At 44.7% G+C, this 19,431-nt stretch overlaps 1 protein-coding gene and 1 long non-coding RNA gene across 4 annotated transcripts in view; one reads left to right on the top strand and one right to left on the bottom strand.

Moving 5' to 3' along the window:
- The window catches only part of LOC125967958 (uncharacterized), a 41,664-nt gene that overhangs the window by 1,079 nt on the left and 21,154 nt on the right, over positions 1-19,431 (bottom strand). The window lies entirely within an intron of this gene.
- The window catches only part of LOC125967637 (zinc finger protein GLIS1), a 43,129-nt gene continuing 24,016 nt past the window's right edge, over positions 319-19,431 (top strand). Inside the window, exons 1-3 of one of the 2 annotated variants that reach the window (XM_049718883.2) lie at positions 319-763; positions 16,140-16,332; positions 17,418-18,978. In XM_049718883.2, coding sequence (XP_049574840.1) covers positions 511-763; positions 16,140-16,332; positions 17,418-18,978 — 2,007 coding nt within the window. In that variant the 5' untranslated portion in view covers positions 319-510. The remainder of the gene's footprint in view (positions 764-16,139; positions 16,333-17,417; positions 18,979-19,431) is intronic. The other variant, XM_049718874.2, reaches the window with a different exon arrangement.

Genomic DNA, 19,431 nt, shown 5'->3' with positions numbered 1-19,431 from the left:
ACAATCAACACACGTATAGCTAATTTATGGTCATTTAAAGACAACAACGAAAATTTCCTGCTCAAAAATATATCTCTTATAATTATCAATACATATTCGTTTTAAACTTTGAAAAACATGTTTATTAACCTTCTTCCCGAGCATTTATACAAGAATCGTTATTAATTTAGCATTTTTGCCCCCCAAATTGCTTTAAACGCGCACGCATAAATCTCAGTCATTGGTGCGTTCGAATTCTGCAGCCCGGTGTCGATCAGAACCGAAAGGGGGGGGGGGGGGGGGGGTGACGGGACATACACGCAACGAGAGAGAGAGGGAGAGGGCGAGAAGAAGAGAAGTGATGCTGATATCTTCACTCAGCATAGAGGATGCGATCGGTCACATCCTTGCAATTTATCGGCACACGCGTAACCCGATGTGACAATGAGATGCCGATCAATGCATCCCACCTCGCCACAAAAACGACCCCCAAAGTAACTCTCAGGTAGCGCCTCTTTGGAAACCTTTCCGATGCAGAACTCCGCACCAGCGCACTCCGGGATGGTGAGCCACTGTCAGCCGACTTTCGGTAACTTCGCGGCCGCGCACGGCGTCGCTCGAGCGGACACGTGGGCGCGGCGCGCCGGCTTCGGTGGGGGGCACGTTTACCAGCACCACCAGCACCAGCAGGAGGACACCAAGCGAGCGGGCGACACCCCGAGTGTAAAAGCGCATGTGGCTGCCAAAGCTCCGCGATCTTGCTTCACCTTCCCTCCGATGCAAGGTAGGAAAGTAGTACTTGTGTTTAAAAAAAAATCTAGGCTAAAAGTAGAATTTTGCTGTATTTAAGTAAAAATTCAAATGTACTAAATGAAATGAATCTCGGCTCCCTCCTATATTCAAAAACATGCATGTTAAGTTAATTAATATTGTCCCATACGTGTCAATGCCCCCCCCCCCAAATAAGACAAAATCAGTAATGTTGAATATTTTTAACACAAGGTAGGTGCAGAAAATGTTAACTATAAGCAGCCTATGATTTACTGTAAATTTACACTTTCTATAAAACATTGGAAATTTGACTAAAATAGCTAAGATACTTTAAATCTGCTCTCGAAATAATTTTACACTTGTGTTTCCTTGAATCGGACTTTCAAGAAAAAAAAAAGCTGTTTTCAGTCTAAGACCACGTCATCCCGCTATTAATTTATTCTAAGTGCTTAAAAAAAATATAAAAGCTCTTTGCAGGATGTAGCGTAGGTTACATCAATAATAAACATAACCTCTTAAAATTTAAGCACTGTTATTGTTGTAAAGGCAGATTTAGTGACATAGGCTTGTCGAATGGATTACGCAGTTGTATCAAATAATCAAATAAGCCGCATCAAATAAAGTGCTGTCCAAAATAGCGTTTGTATTTATTTTTATTTCAAAGCAAATTTGTGTAAATGGCCCTAAAGTGAGAAACTCAAAGACCCCCCCCCCCCCCCACATACACACACACACACTGGCGTGCAACAGCAAAGAATATTTCGAGTTGAAAAAACAGTGAATAAAAATCATCATAATTCCAAGACCTTCACCGATGAAGGCCCCTCATAAGGTCTCCATAGGGGGGTGCGCAAATTCCCCAATAATTGACACATCATGATGCCAATAAAAAGCCATTTCCCGGTTGAGCCCCGCACATGTTGCACATACCAGAAATGACCAGTGAGTGCGGCCACCGTTGGGTAAAGATGAAATTCGGGTTTGACAGACATGCCATCTATGGGCCGCTGTCCATTTTTTGCTAACATGTCAAACGAAAATTGACAATTGACACGTTTTTCACGCTCAACATTTTAGCATCTGTGCCTTTGAATGTGCGTAGTTTAAAAAGGCGGGGCCTCGCCTGGTGAGTGCCATGGGCGTCAGGTTAGCAGCTAGCTGTTAAGTCGCTAACTTTTTTTTCCCCCCGCTCCTTTTCTCGTTTTCTCAAACGGCGGTATTCTTTTTTGGGGTCAGGCTAGTCTTGTGGAAAGCCAGCATTCTGTGCACGCCGCTCCATCCCGAGAGAGCGGAGGTAATTACGCTGCCCTAAATCATGATTAGACAGAACAGACTTTTATATTAGCAGTCATCCTTGCAGCACGAAGGGGAGGATCAACGTATTTGATTGTTGTTTCTTCTTGCCAAACACAAACCATATGTCCTCTCGACGTGTCTCCGTGTTTATTACAAGAGCTACGGCGTCCCCCGGGCGCTCCGATCCGAGTGTCCGGAGCCCGGAATGAATCGTCCCATTGTCCCGCTGCCGCTTTTGAAGCGGAGCTCGATTGCGGATTACGACACACGTGCGTGTCCAGGTTGACTATTTTGGTTTACAAACACGTCAACAAAAAAATAAACCCGATTTATTTCCTTTTTTTTTTTTTATGAATCTGTTGATGGAATTTTCCAATATGTTTGTCCTTTTGTGTTTTTCTGTGGAATTACACAACATTGCTTTGCCCAATACTGAGCTATAAATATTAGCGGTTGCGCCCCCCCCCCCGCAAATGAATATCTGGTTTTGAGTGAAGCGTGTGTTCTCGCATCATTTGATACCTCGCTCGAATTTTTGTGGAAAATGTTCTGAGATGGAGCGGTGATTGGCTCACCTTTCTCTATCGGATACATTCCGCTCCGTCTGTCTATTGACTCAACTTATGAGCGGATGACTAATGGATGACTAATGGATCCTTTTTGGATCACTGTTGGCTTTTCCCATCTTGTGCCAGTTTACGCTTCCTGTTTCCCATACACCATTATGATTACATCTCCTAAAATCATTAAAAGAATTCAGTAAAAACCTCAAATGAAATATTAATGGACATTTTGCAGTCCTGGTGTGTCATGGCCACCTGGGGGCAGTATAACAAAGAAAGACAAGAGACGCAGGAGCTTCTTAGTAAGCCAGCAGCATTATTTGTTCTTTGCAGAGGATAAAGAATATATGCTTGTGAATATTGTTAACGTGTCAAAGTCAGGTCACTCATATCTCAAGGAGTGTAACCAAAATAAAGTAGTGATTCTAAAAGTGTTTTGTGAGAAGGCTTCGCTTGGCCCAACTGTTAACCGCTACCTTCATATTCAAGTCAAGAATAGGCTCAGCAGACAAAATACTGCCTGGGAAGCGTGTTAAGAGTGCAAATGTTTGCAGCGTGTTGCGCTGATTCATAAAGGCTGAGGGTACGCTGATGATTCCTCAGCGGTATTCCCGTAAAAAAGCTCACGTCTGGCGAAGCAGACGAGGAGGGAATGCCGGGTAATGGAAGGAGTCAGAGCAGATGGCCAGAGAGGAAACACCGCTGATCTAAGCGCTTGAATCACCCCCAATCCACGATGTGAATCTGAAATCGGAGCAAGTCACATGAATAACCCTAAATAAATTCTGAGATAGTCATCACGATTGGATTACTGGCGCGAGTGGGCTCTCGCTGATGTATGTTTAGAAAATGTTTTCAGTCTTATCGGACTAGTGGGTTGCTGTGAACCAGAAGCTTTCTCATTCTCGGCCAGTCAACAAGGAGGGAGGGGGGGGCGGTTTGAATAAGTGTCGAAATACTTGTGGAGGAAAAAAAAAAAAGAAGGTCCTGGAGGCCTCAAGTCTAATCAAGGAAAAGCTGCAGAGTTGGCCTGAACGTGTATTGTAAAAGATTTATTTTTAGTTCGCATTGTGCCTAAAAGAAGCGCTTACACAAGTTTGGTGCACTGATGAGGGGATCAGGCTGCCAGGGCCTGTGACTCACAATGACGCGTTCAAACCGGATCAGGACATTTTTAACATTGGGACGCGACGCACGGAGCTTGAAAACACTAACAAGACGTTCAAAATTAAACTACACCACAGAAAACGTAGTATTGTCATCACGGGACTATTACGCTGGTTGATTTGGTCGCTGTTGTGCTCGTTTTCATATTCTGCTGGTGTTACCAAGATTTGATTTTCTTGTACTGTTGTAAATTGGCGTACTAAAACCGACGTGACTGATCATGTAGGTGACCACCAGGGGGCCACGACTGGCTTCAACAGTGACAGTTCAAATTGTATTTTTTTTATTTTTTTTTTAGATAGACCTTAGTTATTGTTTCCTGCTCTAAAAAAAAAAACCTAACCCCCTGCCCCCCAAAAAACTGACCGCATGTCTATAGTGGCCGCATGACTCACACATTTTTCAGACGGCTCGACGCGCGGCTGGCTTTTGGATTTCCATCTGGCGAGTGCCACTTGCTTTTCTTGGCTCCCAAGTCGCCATGTTTCATCAAGGAAGAATCCTGAATCCAGTTGAGACCGGGTACAAATACTTGCGTACTTCCTTTTCTGATGACTTTGTACTTTTATTCCTTACGATTTAAAACACATGCTTACATAGTCATTTGTCAAAATAAGCTTGCTAATTAGCTCAACCATCATGGATACCCGCACAAAAATGAGAAACGTTTATTTTTTCACTCTGTCATTGGACCAAAAGTTTGAATTAAACAACACTTTAGAATCCCACAACTCGAATTGCCGTAATTCTGTCTGACAGCTTTTTATAAGCCCGCTCATGTTTTTCATTAATCCACCCGTAATTTCAAGCGAGTGGTCACAAACAAACGGGCAAACACGACGCGGGCCCAAGTCGTTTTATGTCTTCATTAGAGCACAAATCTCCAATTTTATCCTCATTCTTGTTCACGCTTTCGCTCTGCCAAGAAGCTACCACGGGGCAGTGCCCGGGGGCGCACGCTGCCATTGGCTGGCGCCGCCCTGGAGGACCGTGAAAAACATTATATAGTCCAATAGTGCGGTTTATACGGTTTATTCGAGGTTGTTAATGGAAAGCCAGTCTGCAAACGTGCAGCATAAAGGCAACAGAGAATGACATTTGTAGCAATTGTGTGTAGAACCCTGAGGCTGAATTAATTGACTTCAAGTTGAGATGGTCTTAACTGGTTTCAGCTGCAAAGGGTGCACAAAGGGTTAAAATGAAAAACCAAATGTGCCAAACTACACCCTCCGCTTTGACAAGTATTGTCATAAATTGGAAAACTGGCAAATTCAACAAAACGAGTTCTCGTGCGGAACAACTATTCCCACACAATAAAAACAACATGGCATCGTGGGAAATTGCATCCTTTTATCAGCGCATTATCTCCTCGCTCATTGAAAAGCAGCCTTGCTTTTTAAAAATAACCTCCAGCGAGGCAGAGCTACCAGTGATCCCCCTTACTTTATTAACGTCCACAGTTTGGGCCTGGACCGTTTCCCGGCTCCTACTTACATCAAGCATCAAGAGTTTACCTTGAGAAGGTACCTCCAAATCTTCCACTTCCTCGCAATGATGATCAGATTAGCGTCACATAAATTGTTATTGCCATTTTTTTTTTTTTGCAGTAGATAAAAACATTTGCCTGTCTACATGTGCTGCTTCACCATTTGTTTCCAAATTTTCACTGCTGGTTGCGTTGAAATAAAGATGGGATCTTTTAGCCTATCGATTGTACGTTAGCATTAAGCTAACCGGACTGAGGCAAAGTGGTTGTTTTAAATACCGACGATATCATTCTCTTTGGTTCATTTAACACACAACTTGGCAGCTTGAGAAAAAAAAGTCCAAGTCAGCAGTACTAAAAATATCCATGTCATCCAGTGTTCCGTATTCCCAACGCTGTATATTAGGCCGCTAGCTGCGCTCGCGCCAATTGGAAAGCTGAAGGAATCAAAGATGACGCTGACTTCTGGAGCGCTCTGCTTTGTTTCACCTGCTGGAAGTGGAGAAACACAAACGGCGGCCGCGTTTGTTGCTCCAGTGTTTCCACTGGCAACACCAGAGACATCTGCTATCCTCTGCTTGCGGACGCCCGCTGTATACGAGCCACTTCGAATCGCATTGAAAAAGAAACACTGCCTTTTGGCAGGGTTTCCCTGTCCTCGGAAATGAGGAAATCAGTCCTCTGTAAGCATTTTTTTCCTCCTCTTTGCACTATTTTTTGACTTGCAGCCGCCAAGCAGAAAAGTGGCACCCCTCATTCTTGTTTCAAACCTATTTTGAGTGTGCTGAGCAAAACAAAAACAATATTATATTTAAGAGACGGTTTCATATAAGCCTTACATAATGTTCAGGTCAAATTTGGCCTGTTTTGACATTTGATAGTAAAAATATGTTCTAAATGTTCTCTATCAAATTTGATTACTTTTCCAGAAGTCAGCCAAAATACACAAAAATGAAATCATTAAAATGTCGCTTTTGTTGAAGTCAAATTTGACCCGTGTCAACTAAAATTCATTTTAGATTTACCAGTGTGGTAAATGAAAATATTAAATGAAAGGTATAGCACCTTTTTTAAGGATTAAAAAAATAAAAAAAGTGAAACACAACTGAATGTGGATTATTTCATCAGCCACTAGAGGGAGCCCCTACGCCAACAGTATATAAGTACTTAAATATGGATACTTTCTTATACCTTAAACTTTGAGAATGACTCATATAGACGATATTTTTGGCCCGCATCAAAATTAACATACTAGGGACCAACATGTAAGGGTTACACAAAGCCACCATTTTAGTATGCATGCTTTACATTTCCCTCAAGGCCGACAAGTCAGCTTCCAAATGCGCCCGCCGCCTAACGCAAACATGATGTCGGACACTAAAGATCTCAGATGGGAGCTGATCTACAAAGTATGTGCGCATAAAACGTGCGTCACTAAAAAGATTGTTAATGAACTGTCACCATTGATGCAAAAGACAATCGGGGCCAAAGTTCAAGAGCGACGTCCCCGGTTTTATTTGTTGGCGCGGCGATAACTTTTTGTTGCGACACTTGTCGGTCACATGATTATTTGTCTTTCCCAAATAGGACACGCAGTCCTTTTTGTCTTTTTGTCAACCTTGTTAAATCTCCAACAACTTCTTTCATTTTGAATTAATGAAGCAAAATTGTTGGCCCGTCACGTACAAACAACATTGTGTTCACAAACAATCAATTTTGTCATGGCAGGAAGTGTGTTGCCGAATCTGTTGTCAATTTACTAGAAGCCTTCAAGATGCTTTTCTTCTGTCATTTCTTTTCACTCTTCGCCGGACGTTGTCGATTAACTCTGATTCAATCAAAAAATCCCAATCGGGCACTTTCATCTGGTTTGGAGTCTGATCTAATTGCTTTGAAGGTTCAAATAAATTAGGACGTGTCAAAGCCGTGACAAGCAGGTGCTGAGCACTTGGCCCAGCGCGTGAGTGCCTGGGCCAAGCAGAGCAGGGAAAAAAAAAAAAAAAAAAAAAGCTTCTCAGAATTTATCTGCGCTCTGCTCCCATGACAAATGATTTTATTGTTCCCTCACAGTTGGTTTTCATTAGCTTTCGAGGCCGGGACCATGTGGACCATTGTTGTTCCTTTATTTAGCGTAGATACAGGAGACCACATAAAACAGAACGTTCCTTGCGCACAACAAAGCAAAACTTGGCCAAGTTGACTTTATTGCCGAGATGGATGAGACCAGAAGAGTCTCTTGTCGTTTTTGCCATTGCTCGACCAAGCAAAATCTTGACCAAGTGAACTGGGAAACCTTTTTTTTTTAATCTGATTACGCGGCCGCGTGTCACGTACCCGGACTAGCGGGCGTCGTGTTGCGAGACGAGCGGCAGATGGGAGCGATAGGGCCGAAGCCGCCCGCCGGCCCTGGCCTGCACTCTACCTGACCTGCGTCGGCTACATCGGGGCTAGCGTAGCGGGCTAATCTTTTGCAAATGCTGCGAGTCTCCATGACGGGGCCCTCGCAGAGATGGCTTAGTCAAAACAGAGGTGTAATTTAAAGGCTGATTAACTAACAACTACCTGCTGCTTGTTGTCGAGCGTTAAACACGCAGCACGACATCGACTTTGACAGGGCGTTTTGTCGGGGACACACACACAGACCGTGTTAGGGGCTTTTTGCCATTTGTCGGTAAGATGATACGTGAAGTGCGAAGGCCTGGTACACACATGAGGAGTCTTCAAATCTCAAAAGATTTTTTTTTTTTTTATCTGTGGCAGAGCCCACACAAAGACAAACATTCTAGCAGTTATGGTCATATATGCGGTCCAGGTCTGAAATTTTTTTGAAAGTGGTTTCGGGGTTTTTGTTTTTTTTTCCTAATGAGCTTTTAGAGCGGGTTTGAATGTTAGCCAATTTCTGTAGTCATCCATGAAAGCAGATTGATTATCTTTGTGTCAAAATTAAAAAAAAAAAAAAATGCTTTTACTTTGGAGTACAAGGATCAAGATTTTTGGCTATAGTCTGACATGTTACAGATCATACCAGATATAGTAATTTATGTAAATTTTAAATCTTTTTTTTTTTTAAAGGCACAGAAATTGAAACATCTATTAAATCAACAAAATAATGGACAGATTATCCGTTAATTATCAAGCGTCGATGTGGCTGTCGTCATACTTATTGTTCTCTCAAATTTGTCGGAAAATGAAATGCTCAAGTACAAATGCCAGAAAACAAATCTACTTACTACGTTCTACTGGTTCATTTCCAAACACTGGTAATAATCAATTTCAAAAAGATAAAAGTAAGCAACGACCCCCCCCCCTCATGCCTGAATTTGATCAGCACTGTCACACTGCGAGCCACATTTTCTGGACCTTTGTATAAACACCAGCAAGTCCTGGCTGCGTACTCCACGTGAAGCTCAAAGCCCAAAAAGTTTGGACAAGATCACTTGGCACACCTGAGCCGCTGAATAAAACATCAGCGCTTGTCATCTTTGAGAAATGTCGAAAAAGGGCCCGAGTGTTTAGCATCGCACAGATGTGGAGCCAAGTGCGCGTTTTCAACACGGCTCAAATGCTCTCCGCAGCGACTCCAAAAAAAGATGAATAATGTTCGCTTGGAGTGATCTTAATCCGCATACGTGCTGCTTCCTTTATCTCTCCGCGTGTATCTGATGTCCGGCTGCCAGTATTTGTGCTTTTATTATCCTCATCCGCAAAGGTTCGACAACGATCTGAGACACAGGGAACAATAAATATTCGGCACTTTTTGTCATTGTCGTTCTGAGGAAAGTGCATCCACATCGCTCCCATAAAAATAGGAGGATGCATGTTAAAACCAATCTGTCAAGCAATTTTATTTTTACATAATTTATAGTTACAGGGTTCCCCCAAGTGAATTTCCACAAAGTAGAGGTTGACGCCTCTGTTAAGGGACTTGGTAGGAAAAATAGCAACAAAAGTATAAATAAAAAAAAAAAAAAAAAAAAAGCTTCTGCCTCATTTTGGGTTAGTTTAATGAGATGAACACTTAGGCCTACTACGCTACTGTATTAGTATTGTTGCTCATTGTGCTCAGTGGAGACCCTAGTATTTTTTTTTTTGGGAGGTGTAAAAACATTTTCAAACCACACACCAAGGTATGGCGGGCCGTCGCTTGGACACCCCTCGTTCAAAACGATTTCTGCGTTTTTGTTCCAGCAATCAAAAGCGAATCGTCTGCTTTCCGCAAGGACGCACATCCATTCAAAGCCATTGCGAGTTTTATGAGCTAGTTCATGTTCTTCCAACCACAATCCAGCTAAAGTCAACAGGCCTTGATAGAGCAACGTCCTTGGTAGCTCTTCGCCGTACATCTAAATGCACAGCTGAGCACACGAGCCAGTTTTGTGGTGTCAGAGCTGTCGTTGGACAAGAAATTAGTGCCGCCGTTGGCCACTGTAAAAATGCCAATCGTCTAGAAGCCCCGGCCGGCATGAGCGTCTACGCGCGGGCTGCCAAGGTACACTTATTTAACAGCACACACTGAGAACCGGCGTGTTTATTTTAGGGATGATGTCAAATGGCCGGAATCCATATTTCACATCAAATTGCTTTTAAGAAGGCTTTTTCGACACGCGAGGAAACAAACATTAGCATTTCAAAGCTCTCCCGCCAAAGAAAAAATAAAAATAAATGAGGAGCAAACCCTTTTATGGTTTTGGAAGGCCATGTTGGAAAGGAGGTCAGGGTTAACATGAATATTTTGTTTATGGTGCCTCACAAATGAATGGCAGGTTATGTGAAAGGAACGACACTTCGTTTAGCCCCAACGTTCGCCGGCTAGCCAAAGCCAAACAACACGTGAAAAAAGGCCAAGGGAGCGAGAATGATTTCTTCATTTTCTGCTTGTTATCGTCTGATTAGGCCTGTTCTCAGCACGCGCGAGCGCCAGAATTCTATCAACGTAACATCAACCACTTTGACTCTGTTTGGCATCTTAGCATAGCGGCGCTTCAGCCAAGCGCTTCCCAGCGCCCATTGAGGAGAAGTTATTTATTTCTGGCTCAATTTGGGAGCACGAGGCATGTCTAAGTGGAGTTTTCTTCCTTTTGGTAGCGTCGCAAATAAGAACGGATGGAAACGGGCTTTTGCGCCGTTGTGGGCGTGAACACAACCGACTAGCTTCCAAGCTAATGTGAGCAGCTTTTATAATTCGCTTTCAAATTCTATCTCTATATGAGGCACCGGTTTGCCCTTTTGCACTCGCCATGGTTCTTTTCCTTTGACGGGATTTTGCGCGGTTACTCCGTCAAACCATTTCAAGCATTCAGCGCTTTCGCCGCGGTTCGCAGTATGCAGCGGGCGGCATCTTGAAATATTTGCGCCGCACGGACAAAACCTGTGTCCCGTAAAACCCCGGGCCGCCTCGCGCAGCCGGGGACGAAATCATAACAAAGAGAATCTTATTACAAGCATAAAATGAGAGACGGCAAAACACAGAAGGGCCCGCATATCTAAAATGCTTACACTGTGAGAATATATTTGACCATAAAGCGCTTTGATGGTGGCCCTGTCTGTGTCAATAGCTGTATATCGAGCTCCTACCGCACAAGATTGAATGTGTTTCCATAGGTGTCACTTGGTAGCGTTTGGGGATTTTTAACGGGGCCCCGCTGTGCTTTAGTCATTGGAACGGCGGGAGCTCGCGAGTCCTGCCATCCTCGCTCAACCGAATAGTGTGGCCAAAAACGGGCTCATCTGAAGGTTAAAAAGGGATGGAGGAGAGGGTTGATCGGAATTTCCCCAATACTTACAGAGGTGAAAAAAAAAACAGGAATGATTAATTAAAATAAATTAATAAATTGCATGCGTTCATAAAACTGTCCTAAAAGTGCCAACCGTAATCCAGACAAATAGGTGGAAACAAACATACTGTAAAAAAAAATAATAATCAAAACACACACACATACGCACAAATTTCCCAGGGTAAACTAAGACACCCATAAGAATCCCAAAAGGTGCAAAGGTCAAAATAAGACTAACATAAAATTCCCCAAAGTTAAAAAAAAAAAAACATTTGATGTGCAAATGACAAGTGTTGGCGTAATCTAATAACAGCTCCGGGCAACATTTTCGGTCGCAGCTAACCTTACATGATCCCCCCGCAAGCTAATATTTAGCGCCGCAACTGTGACCAAACATTTGTCGGGAAAAAGGAAATGTAAAAAGTTCAAGCTGTTATGCATGCTTTGGGGGTATCGATTTCAAAGATAAGAGCGGGTTATTTTTGCTGATGTAACCAAGAAATAGGAAGTGAAATTGGACCCCGGCCCCCCTTTTGCTTCTCAAAACATCTGTTTTTTGGCCCGCTATTAAACAACAAGCTTTCCCTCGATGCTTCCTTCGTCCTGCGTCAAAGTCTTTTTTTTAAAAAATGGCTGCCATAACAAAACTGATTTCATGAGCCTCTTCCTTTCCTCAAAGTGATGCTCTGCAATTGTCTCAGATTTCACATGAAAACATTTGCTGGTTTCCAAATTGTGTTTTAATGTTGAAATGTGTTTAAAGTTGTAAAGTAGAGGTAAAACTGGAGAAATGTTTTCCATATGGTCTCCATCGTGGATTTACACAATCTGGAACGTATCCGCCCGCCGCCATAAATGGGAGTCGACCGTATAGAGTAATTGCTGCCAATTGGTCACTTGTTTTACAGAAGTCGGCTTGTCAAATTGCGAGCGTCGTTGAGGGCTAATGCCCCGTGAGCCTCCTCGCGCCTTCACTGTACCAACATACTCTCATGTTCCGCGGTTGTGTTCGGCCACTGTCATTTCGCAAGAATTTCCCCGACATCTGCGTTCAATCGGATTCTCGGGCTTTGCGTGTAAATATTGGGTGACGGCTGAAGAAGACTGAAGGCGTACTGTGAGCTTTGCACTGACAGCTTCTCAGACCGCAGCGAACGGGCCCCCGATGTAGCGGGGATGAACTCGAGGCGGAATCATACGTCAGACGTATGCGAGATGACTCTCATGGTAGATTAACCAAGGTCGAGCTCGATTCCTTCCAAACTAAGTCCAAAAGCTTCGCTGGGCTCATATCAACGACCGTCAGTAGTCGAAGCTCTGCGCTACTTGCGCCGCTAGCTAGCGACTCGGTTCGGCTAGCTACGAGTGTGCCAAAACGCACTAGTGCACTTCACTTGAATAAATTACATTTATGGTAAATATCATTTTCACGGAATAACGAGGAAAAGATGGAGATGCCATGCTAATTGCTAAGCTAACCTAAGATTGACACAGCTAGCCAGTTCATCACCAGAATTAAACAATGGGTGAAAATTATTTCAAGTCTCGGATTCCACTTGGTTATTTTTTCAAATAACGTTTTGGGTAATATCTGACAGTGCAACAGCAAACAATCCATTTTTGTCATTGTTTTCAGTTCAAGTGAGCGGTTGTCAATCATTTTTCTCCCACCAGGATCTTCCTTGGAATCTTTTATTTACAAATGGAATAAAAGCATCTAAAAAGGTGCCGCTCACCATCCAAAAGTATCGTGTCAAACATTCCGCGACCACTCCGAGCCTCTTTTCTGCCCACTTATGGGATGTGGTTTGGCCGACGACAAAACGCTTTCTGATTGTCTCTGATTAATCTTGGCAACTTCCTGCTTTCTGAACAAAATCCTGTTTTGATAGTAATTGTCAGAACCAGGGCCCTTCGTGTGGTTTGCGGACTATGCACATTGTAAAATAATCTTGATTTTTTGTGATTACAAAAATAATCATCCTGTTTTTATTGCTGCGTGTTTGGTGCAAGTACACTAAAGCCCTGCTTTTGCCGCAAATTGAACACAAGGAACCGATGTTTCTCAAAATATGCTTAGAACTGCCTCATCAAAATTCTCCATTACCGAATCGTTAGAACTCTTGTGATTTTTAATTTTATTGGTCACACTCACAGATGATTTGAGTTTTTTTTTTTTTTTTTTGGGGTCATGTGACCATGAGAAAAATCTAGCAAGTTAAGACGCCTGCTTGAGAAGGTCTAAAATGAGCCAGAACAAATGGATTTCTATCCGATTATCCCCGCACAAGTTCTCATGTCTGCCGTTGCCGGTAATCACGCTACAAAAAAAAAACCTCCCAATATTTTTGCGCGTGCGTAATCGTTTAATCGAGTTTTTTTTCCCCCTCCTCTCTTCCCGTCGCTCCGCACCTGCTTTAAAGAAGCGCTTTCTCTCGAGCCGTTGTTATTTTTCATTTACTTGTGCCCTCGAGCTTTTTCAATCATACATCCATTACAAAGCCAACAAATAAGTTCCGGAGTTTTTCTTTTTTTTTTTTGCCGCAGACACAAATACAGACACGAGTTATGAAATTCGGAGAAGCCAGGAAAGGGCTTTGGAACTTAATGCGCAACATGTGTAGCGGACAAGTGACCCTCTCGGACACCATCGCACATTTTTTTTGTAGTCTCTCGCAAAAGAAAGAAATGACAAAAAGTGACTTAAAAGTGAATTTTGTGAATCTTTAATATTCTGCTTATTTTGCTCCAAAACAGCATGCAATTATTCTTATGAGCCGTTTAATGTTGTGATTTGTGGAGCCAAAGTGGGAACGTTTGAGGTGTCGCGTCGAATTTCCAGAAGCATTTGTCTTGTGGTTTTGGCAGCTTGTTGCATTTCAGGTACAGATGTTTGCATCAAACCCATGACATCCTCTCCCCAAAAAAATGGGGGGCACGTGTGCTTCCCCCCCTCCCTTTTCCTCTTCTCAAAAGCACCTATCCATCAGCACATCTGCTTTTCATTTCAAATGTACGTCTCCAAGTACTCGGACGTTTTAAACGCCAACACAAGCGCTCTTATTCCGGCACTTAACACGATTCTTCGGTGACTTAAAAGAAAGCGGCGAGAATTATCGAAAATGAAGTGTCACGGTAAGGTTAAAAAAAAATAATAATCTGAATAAATACCAGCAATTACACACAATAATAGAATCCAGGCAGGGTGTTTGTCTGATGGAGGCCTGCTGTTGTCTGTGCGTATAATAATGACGCCGGAGATAGTTGACGGACAAATGTGAACGGATTTAATCCACCACATGTTGTTCTACAAGAAGACCAAAGTTGTACTTGGATCTATCAGAGTTATTGATACGGCTTTCGTCATGCCCATTGTTCTGCTCAACGCCGCCATCTTGTTTTCATTGCCATTGCTAGCAGACCGATGCTAGTTAGCGCAACAAAACAAGCTAGTTTTCTCCCAAAACAATTTGCTATTATGTTTTGACATGCTGATTATCTTTAAGTTGGAGAACATCAAAACCTGTTCTGAGTGCTGCTCTCTGTGTGCAATTACACGGCAAGACACACGTGAAGACGTTTATGGAGAGGAAGGTGCCACTTAAGATGTAGCAGAGGATTATTACACTTCGGAGTTATCAACAGCGGCTGTTTCTCACCTCCCTTCTGTTGAGGGTTTAGTTTTTTGTGGAGAAAGGGGGGCGGCGGTGGGGTTGGAAAACAATAGAGGCCTTCTTATTTTTTTTCTTTGTTAGTAATGCTGACATCAGTGGCTGTTAGGAAGGATGGGCCAACACATGTGTGCTGAATTTGCACCAGGTGTCTCTTGACAGTGTCCTGCCTCTGTTTTTCTCCAATGTCTGTCTGCAATTTTCGTCTTGGACTCTGGTACTGTTCTTGCTATTTTTTTTTTTTAACTTGTACGATACAAGTGATACAAGCGCTGTATGGTGGCAGGGAACTCAACAAGATGCTCTTTTCCAGGTGGACGGGAGGGGCCGCTGCCCCTCGTCCCCCCATCCTTTACACGCCACTGCTCCGCCCAATGGCTTCACGGAGTAAACCGAAGCCGCAAAACTTCCTCCGCAACGTGTACTTCACGCCGCCGTCTCTCGATGCTCCGGTTGGCTTGGCGCTCATTGAAATATAGAACGCTCAATTACCACGGCTCATTCAGTCCAAAAGTGAATTTACTTCTGGGTCCCATCCAACCCAGCATACGTTTGAGCAAGCGCCGCTTTTCGAGGGTATATTGAGGTTGTAAATAAAGATGATTGTTTTGCATTTGTAATTTTTCCATTAAAGAAAATGTAATTTAAACACTGGTTTTAGTTGACTCAAGTCAGTTTAGGTTCTAAATGTACTTCAGGCCATCGGGGATAATTTTTCCTGCGTTTCTTGGCGCTCTCACATGAAGTGTGTCGGGAGCGACTGGCTAACTACTCGCGCGTGCTCGTGTCGGTGACATCTTGAGCAGAAAATGCTGTTTCGAAATTGAGTTAGGCAAGCGGGAACGAGGGACATGCGGCGTTCCAAGCGGTGGCATGGGGATATCGGCTTACCGTCCGCAAACGTTTCTGCACCGTGTGACTCCTGACTAATATTGAAAAAGCGCGTTTTTTCCTCGTTCAGATCCTCGGCCTTGACTTATACGATGATACATCACCGTAAATGAGGATCTGAATGTGTGAGAGTCGGGGGGTGGCGGGGAATTCATTGGGTAACCAACACCGTCCCATGTGTCTCTCGCACCATCTGATTATTTGCAGATGGGATTCTCATAAAAGTTATTAATGATTGGAGACTTTGGAAAAATTCCGCCATCAATCATCGAGTGGATCGTCAATTGGGCAAAAGAAAAGTCATGATTTACTTTACAAGTGCAAACAGGACCGAGTAATGGCATTATTGATATAAAATGACTCCCTTACATTGCGCTTGACTGAATGGGTTTTCCGGACACATGTCATTTGAGTTTCCTTCACTTGCACCAACACTAACATTTGACGCTATTTCTCAGACATTACTCTGCCTGTCGCCAGTTTGTTTTTCGCCAGACGGGACCCGATCGCTAACATTCCCATCTCTCTACTGTGCCTCCAGGTAACAACAGCTACTGCTTAGAAAAAAATGGTGACGCTGAGCTGGGGGGCAGCCAGGGCGCCATGATGCCACGTGGGCAGACTTTGCCGCTGCCCTTGGGGGGTCACCCAGGGGGGCTTTACCCGCAGAGCCTCCATTGCGACAGTCCTGCGCCCGATCATCTTCTGCAGGACAGCCCTCACCAGAACGCCAGGTAAACATTCGCTGCATTATTATTTCCTTGTTGTCTGAGATTCTTCTCATATTGTCCACTCAGCTAAACTCACTTTCTGTGGCTCTGTTTTTTATTTTTTTTTTCCGCCATACTTTTTGAGTGAGTCGGTGTAGGGGTGGGGGGGCGGACAAAGACGATTCCTTCATCGTGAGACGGCCTTGAAAGAAAAGAAAGATCTTCTCACATCACTCAGGGGCTCTGCACAAAATCCATAATGAGCCAACTGACAGGAATTATTATGTCGGGGATCACAGCGACGCACGGGGAAATCCGAGCGGGGTCCCCCATTCAGCGAGGCAGAGATTCCCACCATAATACACAGCATTGTAATGGACTAACCCTTCTGAGGCTGCAATTACGCCACCAAAAAACAGGTGACTCCATATTCATCCGCCCATGTTGGCTTGGGTTTAACCCCGATTGTGCCATCAAAGGACGTCAGGCGGACGGACACTCGAGCCAGTGGCCTCTCAGTCTCGGGCTACAGCCTTGCCGTTCTAATCTTAGCAATAAATGCCCGTTTATATTCTCGCATTACTAGATTTTGTTTCATCCATCTGGAGGAATATTTGAGCTCATCAGGGAAGTATTCCAACATGAAAAAGGAATGAATCTGGAATTGACTTTACTACCAAAAAAAAAAAAAAAAATCATTTCACTTCTGTTTTTGCTTTGATCACTTGGCACAATGAGTAGAAATCGTGTTTCATTTCATATGCTATTTAGGACTTAGTTAGCCTATTAAAACATTTTTAAGTCCTTTTCCAATGTTGTAAACTGTCTAGCCAAAACTGCTAAATTAGATAATGTTGACAAACAAAGAGCTATAATTTATTAAAGTTAGTTTTCAGGCTTGACTGGAGCCAACAACATCTAACAATTAATTCCCCTAAATAAGGCCACGGATGCAGATATGTAAACTTCAGATAGCAGAAAATGTTACTTTTTTGGTCTGTGACTTTCATTTCAGTGAATGGGAAGATGAACCATTCTGTCTGTCAACAGTTGCTAAGCTGATGGCGCTCATGATCCCCCCTTTGTTTTTTTTGGTCCCCTCTCTGCAGGTCATCCACTTTTCAGAGGACCCTGCCCGGGGCCTCGCCTGGCCTGAGCTGTGGCGGCGCCGACGGGGCTCTATCGGCTCTGCCGTACTCAATCAAAGAAGAGGACGTGATGGGCTACGCCGTTTCGAGCATGGGGCCCAGGGTCCAGGCCGGGTTTCACAACTCGAGGTCCGAGATGGTTCTGAGGACGTTAAGGGACGAGATGGCACACGCTGGCGACAACGGCGGCGATAGCATGCGTATGGCGAGCAACGCTGCATCGGGGGATCTGTCGCAAGCCTTTAATAATGAAGACGGCTCCTCCCCGTCGGCTTTGTCCCCAGCGAGCTCCCGTCATTCAGCGCGTCTGCTCAGCGCCGGCAGTCTCAAAAGACGTCGCCTTTCGCCGGTCTCGCAGTCCGGCGTCCAAACCGGCAGCGTCGCAGATTCTCCGTCCGGGACCAGAACCGCCCCCGAGGAGATCAACATCACCGCCATCATCTGCGCCTCTTCGCAGATGTCCATGGTGGCTTGCGTCAACGGTTTCCGCGCTAACCTTTCGCCCAGTCACACCGGCAACGGCAGATTCTCTTCTCCCTCTTCTTCCTCCTCTTCATCGTCAACATCCCCGCCGAGTATCCCCTGCTCTCGGGAAGCCCCTCACAAACCCCCGCAGCACCAAAGCCCCCAGCGGCCTACGCTGCAGGAGAGCTATCTGCTGTCAAACTCACCTGCCACCTGCCTGCTCTCCCTGTCCTCCTCTTGCTCCTCTTCCTCGTCGTCGGTGTCTTCGGTGGAGCCAGAGCAAGGCCAGGGGCGGTGCGAGGAGCGGGGCTCCATGCAGCTGGGCCGTGAGGCCGGAGGGCCCCCCCTGGGGAATGGGGGAGGCGGCTCAGATGGGTTGGGCCTATTCATGCTAATGTCAGGGACGCTACAAACAGCGCCAGAAAGTGGGGCTCTTTTGGACAGGAGTCAAAGATCGGGGACTGAAAACGGGGCGGTCCTGGACGGGAGCCAAAGATCGGGGTCTGAAACCGGGGCTCTGCTGGATATGAGCCAAAGATCGGGGGCCAGCCTCAAGCAGGAGCCTTTAGATGACTTCACCGCCAGTGACGATGAACTCTTGCAACATCGCTACCACCAACATTTAAGTGGTCGCCATGGGAACCTCCGTCACCTCCATCAACACCCCCGCGCCACCATGCCGCCGCCGTACCACCTGCACCAATATACGGGTGGCGGCCTTCTGAATAGCCATCAACCGGCACCGGGCTCTTCCCCGGGACTCAAGTCGTTGTCGTCCGGAGGCCCCCCTGGCTTCCACGCGGGCATGGAGAATGAGGAAGTAGGCCTAACGCAGGCTGATAAGCAGTCATGTCGCTGGATTGACTGCAATGCTGCCTACGAGCAACAAGAGGAGCTCGTCCGGCACATTGAAAAGGTCCACATCGACCAACGCAAGGGTGAGGACTTCACCTGTTTCTGGGCCGGATGCATCCGGCGCTACAAGCCCTTCAACGCCCGCTACAAACTGCTCATTCACATGAGGGTTCACTCTGGGGAGAAACCCAACAAGTGTATGGTGAGTCTCCATAAACCCGGAAACACTCAATGTGTGCCCTCTTGAAGCACCTTCATTCTTATTAGCGGTAATCTGGCACAATCAGGACAAGTAATTAGCTAGCTAAACATCATACGCTATGCGTAATAGCTGGTTAGCTAGCTATGCTTCATACCTGGTGTGTCTGCTTTAGAAAACATGTGGACAGAGGTGTTGTGGTGGGGTCGTTTTAGAGCGCCTCGATGTCGCTGTGTGGAAAAGCTAGCGATGGTGCGATGTGATACACGGCAGGAAACTTTCAGTATTTCTTTTTAGCAGCTTTTAAATCTCATTTTCTATACACTTTGTGTGGCGAGGCCCAGAAATTGCTCAAATCAACAAACACATACTACGTCATAATGCCTTGGCCGAATGGCCAATTTTAGTTTACAATAGTCGTAATTCGAATTCATGTGTATTTTTAGAGGAACGTGT

This window comes from Syngnathus scovelli, chromosome 10, assembly GCF_024217435.2.
Source record: "Syngnathus scovelli strain Florida chromosome 10, RoL_Ssco_1.2, whole genome shotgun sequence".
In the NCBI taxonomy this organism is placed as follows: Eukaryota; Metazoa; Chordata; class Actinopteri; order Syngnathiformes; family Syngnathidae; genus Syngnathus; species Syngnathus scovelli.
The sequence above is the reverse complement of the archived record's forward strand: the minus strand, read 5'-3'. Positions and strand labels throughout refer to the sequence as shown.